This window comes from Nannospalax galili, unplaced genomic scaffold (genome assembly GCF_000622305.1).
Source record: "Nannospalax galili isolate Female #2095 unplaced genomic scaffold, S.galili_v1.0 scaffold1569, whole genome shotgun sequence".
NCBI classification, from domain to species: Eukaryota; Metazoa; Chordata; class Mammalia; order Rodentia; family Spalacidae; genus Nannospalax; species Nannospalax galili.
In genome coordinates, this window is record NW_008360051.1 from 346,496 (window position 1) to 352,302 (window position 5,807).

The window sequence follows — 5,807 nt, forward strand, 5'->3', positions numbered from 1 at the left end:
ACTAAGCATCTTTTGATATCTGTTACACTTACTGAAATTTGAAACAGACTAGTAGTACAGGAGTTTATCCAAAACATCTTCAAATAAGTGATAGTTACATTTTTCTTTCCCCCCTTAAATTCCAGGAGATTTTGCAGTGCTGTTAAGCTCTGGACTCTCCGTTAGGACTGCCATCCTGATGAATTTCTTGAGCGCTCTGACAGCCTTTGTAGGACTATACATCGGTCTCTCGGTGTCTGCTGATCCATGTGTCCAAGAGTGGATCTTAACAGTGACTGCTGGGATGTTCTTATATTTATCCTTGGTGGAAATGGTAAGCTTGGTGGGATTTTCTGTTTTGTTTTGATAGCACTGAAAATATGAAAAACAACTAAAAAAGAGAGAAAAAAGGACAAATTAAAATGTTAGGAGCTGAAGAATGTAGACAAGTAGCTACTCTGTAGCCCAAGAAGGTAAATTGTAGGCAGAAAGATCCTAAAGTAACATACAGAAAATAGTGACATTTTCTCGATAATCGGAGTGGCATGAAGCTTTTGTACTTGCTCATTAGTTTTTATCCTCTCTAATCGCGTTGGGAAATTTGAACCTGGGAAATTTTGCCCCCTCTCCTGACCTCTCTCCCTCCCTTCCTTCTTTCCCTCCTGTCTATTTCTGATCTCCACTAGATAAACCACTGTTTTGTAAGATCATTCATCTGTTGCACTTGTTCACATTTTAAATATTTTTTTGGGTGGTCCTGGGGATATAGTATAGTTGGTAAAGTACCTGCCTAGCCAACATCAAGCCTTAGTTTCAATCCCCAGCACCACATAGGCCAGGCCTGGTGATGCACACCTGTAATCCTAACACTTGGAAGACAGAGACAGGAGGATTAGCAGCTCAAGGTCATCGTCAAGCTACACAAGGAGTCCCAGCCAGTCTAGGTTAGAGATCTATCTCCAAAACAAAACAACAACAAAACTTTTTGGACTTAAAACTTAATGATTAATCCCTCTCATGGACTGGAATAAGGCCAATAAAAATGAAATAAATGGACAAATCAGTCTGGACATAAGCAAACTGTGTTATTCCCTGTATCCTGGAGAAGATGAAGCAAAATAAACAGTCTTGAAGGTAATATGTGGAACAAATCTGTTGGGATTGACCAGGGATGCAGCAGAACCCAGTTATTTATTGTCCCGGAAGTAAGAAGAATTGTTTTGTAAGGGAAAAATGTGGGAATAAGAGCTGGAGCTTATATAAGCAGAGCAACTATGCATTCCAAATGCAGATTTCACTGAGGTGGTCTCAGGCCACAGACCATCATTTTGATCTCATCCTTCTGAGTTCCTGGTGGCTTTTCTTAATTATTAAGAGAGTCAATGGCTCAGGGGTCAAGAGCACTGCTTACTCTTACAGAAGACCCAGGTTAGTTCCCAAGCACCCACATGGTGGCTAGCTCCAGTTCCAGGGGATGTGACACCCTCCTGTGGCCTCTTTGGGCACTGCATGCATGTGATGTGCTTACATACATCCAGGTAAAACATTCATACACATTAAATATAAATAAAATTTAAAAAGAGAGGGCTGGAGAAATGGGTCGGTGGTTAAGAGCACTGGCTGTTCTTGCAGAGGATCCAAGTTCAGAGCTCAACACACACATGGTGGCTAACAACCATTCTTAACTCCAGTTACAGGGGATCCAACACCCTCTTCTGACCTCTGCGGGTATTACATGCCACAGGTATACTTATTCAGGCAATACACTCATAAACATAAAATAAAAATAAAATTTTAAAAGAGAGATTCAAGAAGCCAAAGTTAGCATGAAATGTAGTCTGTGTTAAGAAATGTTCCTATATATTTTTTCAATGCTAAGAAAAAATTTGATTTTGATAGTGAAGCAAAAAGTGGAGCCAATTCTACCTCTTTTGACCTCTATCTCCCAGCCCAAGGTCAGTTTACTCCTGTGTTCTTTCCAGCGTAGGCAATCTCTGGACCTCTAGCCTTTTGTGACTTAGACAACACACTGTCGCTTCCTATTAAATGATGTGAGCTATCCATTGTTCAAAATGTCTCTATCCATTTTCAAGTTTCCTTCTGAGCCTCCTGGCTTTTGGCTTTCACATTCTCATAGCTTTTTTTTTTTCCTTATGGGTCAGTTGGGGGCAGCCGCAGTATTCGTTTGAAGGTTATTTTGTTTTTAAATCCAGACTGGCTTTCTCTTCAAGGTATGATGGATGTGTACATACAGACTGAATCCCTTTTCTTTGTTAGGATATACACACCTCCAAAATTGATCCGGGAAGATTAGCAAGCTATTTGTCATGTGGAAGCCTAAGTGAGTGGTGTCATTTCCCCTTGGTGCTCCTGCCTGCCTCTTATCCTGTAAAAGTAAGCACTTGCTTCTCAGAAAGCGAGGCGACTGATACCCTATGAGAATTCAGCTAGCATAAATTTTGACCTTACTGCAGATTGTATTGGCCAAAGAAAGGGCCAGCATCCTGGCAAGAAGACAGGAAAGAAAATAATCTGAATTTCCTGGGGCTTCTTCCTAAAATCCAGGTCGCTTGCTCTCACGGCCTTCGGAGTAAATTCTAAACAAATAAAGCTCTTTCACATAGCAGCAAGTTTAACTGTTGCTGTATTCTGGGCCTGTGCCAAGGAAAATAGTTTGCCATTTGAAAGAAGAAAACATGGTTCCATGACTCTGTGAAATAGCAAAGAAAATAAGTGACAGTAACTGAAAGATAAAGGGGATATCCTGGGATACTGAAAAGTAAAGGGGATATCCTAGGGTACTGGAGGGTAAAGGGGATATCCTAGGGTACTGAAGGGTAAAGGGGATATCCTAGGGTACTAAAGGGTAAAGGGGATATCCTAGGGTACTGTAGCTTGCTGAACCTCCATTTTCACCAGGCACCTCCTGAGCAGTTCATGTGAGAAGACTAGCTAGATATTTGCCTTGTTTGTGTGCTTCAAAGAAATCAAACCCCTAAAGAAAAAGAACTAGGGGCAAGGATGGGGCCATCAGCAGTGAGGTCAAACAGGAAGCAAGTCCCCTCTGGGGACAACTGCCAGCCTTCTTTCTCCCAAACCGGGTTGCCGTATTCAAGCACACGGGCCCCAAGTTGCACTGAATTCTTTCTAAAGGAGATGAAGAGTACTGCTGCTCTGTGTGGCCAGGGAAAAGTCAGTTCTCCAGTATGACAATCAGTGTCCCAGGCAGGGTTTCCCAAGAGCAGAACAAAGAGGAGGAGGAGGGAACAGAGGTATTATGACCGTGTGTTTTTATTAAGTAAACTAGCACTCTGGGAGCTCCATTGCAGTCTTCTGAGGCTTAAAAATGTTCCTCTACACTGTTTCCTGTGGCATGAAAGAGGCTTTGTGTGTGTGTGTTTGTGTATGTGTGTGTGTGTGTCTGTGTGTATGCATGTACTTGTATGTCTTGTATGTTGAGGCCAGAGGTCAACCTCAGATGTCATTCCTCAGGAGCGGCCCATTTTGCTTTGCAGGCAGTGTCACTCACTGGGACCTAAGGTCGCTGATTAGGCTAGGCTGACTGGCTAGCAAGCTCCAGGGGTCTGCTAGTCTCTGCCTGTCAGTGCTTGGGATTATAAGTGCCTGCCCCCACATCTGGCTTTTTGCATGGTAATGGAGAGCAAACTGGGTTCTCTAGCTCACAGGGCAAGCACTTGACTGACAGCTATCTCCCCAGCTTAAAAGTCTTTATTCATGAGCTCTTATTCCCATTGCTGGAAGCTGTTCCTACAGGCATTCTCTTTGTACGAGAGTAGCAAGGACGTTTCCATGGGGGTCCCATAGCGTCACATGGAAACCCCAAGGCAGAAGAAAGAAATACAGTTTAGGACTAAAGCAAGGTGCTGGACGAGCCTGATCATGATCTTCTGGACCTGGTCTCTGCAGCAGAGCTGGGGTAGGAGATGGGGCTGGGGAAATGTGAGGCGGCACAATGACATCCGTAACAGTTTCCTGTCCACCACTCAGAGGTGCTTCTGTCCACTTCCTAATTTTAAGACCCCTCTCTCCTAAGGTCTCTCTCTAGTGATAGCCAGCCAGAGTTCACAAAGACTTACTACGAAATAGAAAAGTCCAAGTCTTTGCTGTTCTTGGGGTCATATTTGCTATGTCCTTCTCAGTCCTCTAAGACACAAGCTTGATCATCTTCACCTCCATATAGCACTTAGGATGACCCAGAGTCTCTTCCTAATGCGGACGACCCAGGTGTTCACTAGAGCTCTGGGTCCTGGTTTCTTCATCTCTGCTGGCTCCCTGAGAAGTCTGCTCACGGTTGTCCTAGACAGGGCCATACCAAGAGATTCTCCAAGGAATCCCCCAGTTTATAGTGAGGCATCTCCACCCCCACTGTGTGGCAGAAACCCTGGCCGCTCGTGGTAACCAATCATGAGCTCTCCCACAGATAGTGTAACTTTCTTTGCTGGTAATCTACTTTCATGAGGAGCCCCAGATGTTCAAGTTGAGTCATAGCCTCAAGTACACTGGACTCTATTATATTCTGTGTGTTATCCCCAAGAACAAAATCTGTTGTCTGGTGTGGCCTGAGTTTACAGGAACTTCTGAGCACAAATGTCACAAGTACAAAGACTAGCAATGACTAGCTATCAAGGCTTTGCCGTTTTTTGTTGATTTGGCTATAATTTCTATTTTTTCCTTCCTTAGATTTTGTACTTAGTTTTTCTCTTCATTTTCTTCTTTTATTCAGTGGAAGGTTTTATCATGGATTTAAATTTTACTTACTTTCTTTTTCTTTTTTTAATTCTAATTATATGGTGGGGTGGGGGAGCATGTGCTTATGTGCACAGGTGTTCATGGAGGTGAGAAGAGAGTGTTGGATCCCCTGGAGCAGGAATTACAGGTGGTTGTGAGCTGTTCAACATGGGTGCTGGGAACTGAACTCAGGTCTTCTGCAAGAACAGCAAGAACAGTTAATCACGGAGCCATCTCTCTAGCCCCTCATTGGGATGTTTTGATATACATTAAAAGTTCATTTTTAACATCCAAATTCATAGAACTTATAGTTCATTTTCATTTTAGTTTAAAAGCAAACATGTTTTATATGATTTTAATTATTTGCTACTTGTTGGGCTTACATTAAAGCTCCTCAGATTATTAATATTTTTTAAAGATTTATTTTATTTTATCTGTTTATGTGTATGTACTGCCATGCATATATACATGTGGGTGCAGGTGCCCATGGAGGACAGGAGAGGATAGTGGATTTCCTGGAGCTGGAGTTGCAGGTGGTTGTGAGTCACTCAACATGGTGCTGGGAGCTGAACTTGGGTCCTCTGCAAGACCAGTGCATGCCTTTAGCTGCTGAGCTGTTTCTTCAGCCCCATCCTTCTTTTTGTCTACTGTTGATATTTAAAGCTCTACATTTCCCCCAAAGTACTGCTTTACCTGACACCCACATAGCTTGTGCATATGTTTTGTGATTTCAATGCTGACACTTTGAAATATTTTTACATTTCCCATGCACTTTTTTCTCTTTTGATGCATAGGTAAGATAGAAGTATATGGTATATGTATTTGGAATCATTTGAAACATTTTTTGGTTATTGATTTTAATTAAGTTCTTTTTTTAACTTTTATAAAATCTTTATTGAGAATTTCATTCATGCATATAAGGTGTTTTGATCAAATCCATGCCCACTCCCTCCCCTCCAACATTCCCCCCCTCTGAAGAGGTAACCCTAAAATCTTTTAAGGATTAGATAAAGGCTCCCAAATACTTTTGACATTTTTGGCCTTTGGAACAGAGTATGTTGCTAATAGGCCCAAGGACA

At 42.3% G+C, this 5,807-nt stretch overlaps 1 protein-coding gene across 4 annotated transcripts in view; it reads left to right on the forward strand.

Moving 5' to 3' along the window:
• The window catches only part of Slc39a12 (solute carrier family 39 member 12), an 84,127-nt gene that overhangs the window by 57,427 nt on the left and 20,893 nt on the right, over positions 1–5,807 (forward strand). For all 4 annotated transcript variants that reach the window (XM_008824109.2, XM_008824108.2, XM_008824110.1 and 1 more), the window contains one exon: positions 126–313. In XM_008824109.2, the coding sequence (XP_008822331.1) occupies positions 126–313 (188 nt within the window). The remainder of the gene's footprint in view (positions 1–125; positions 314–5,807) is intronic.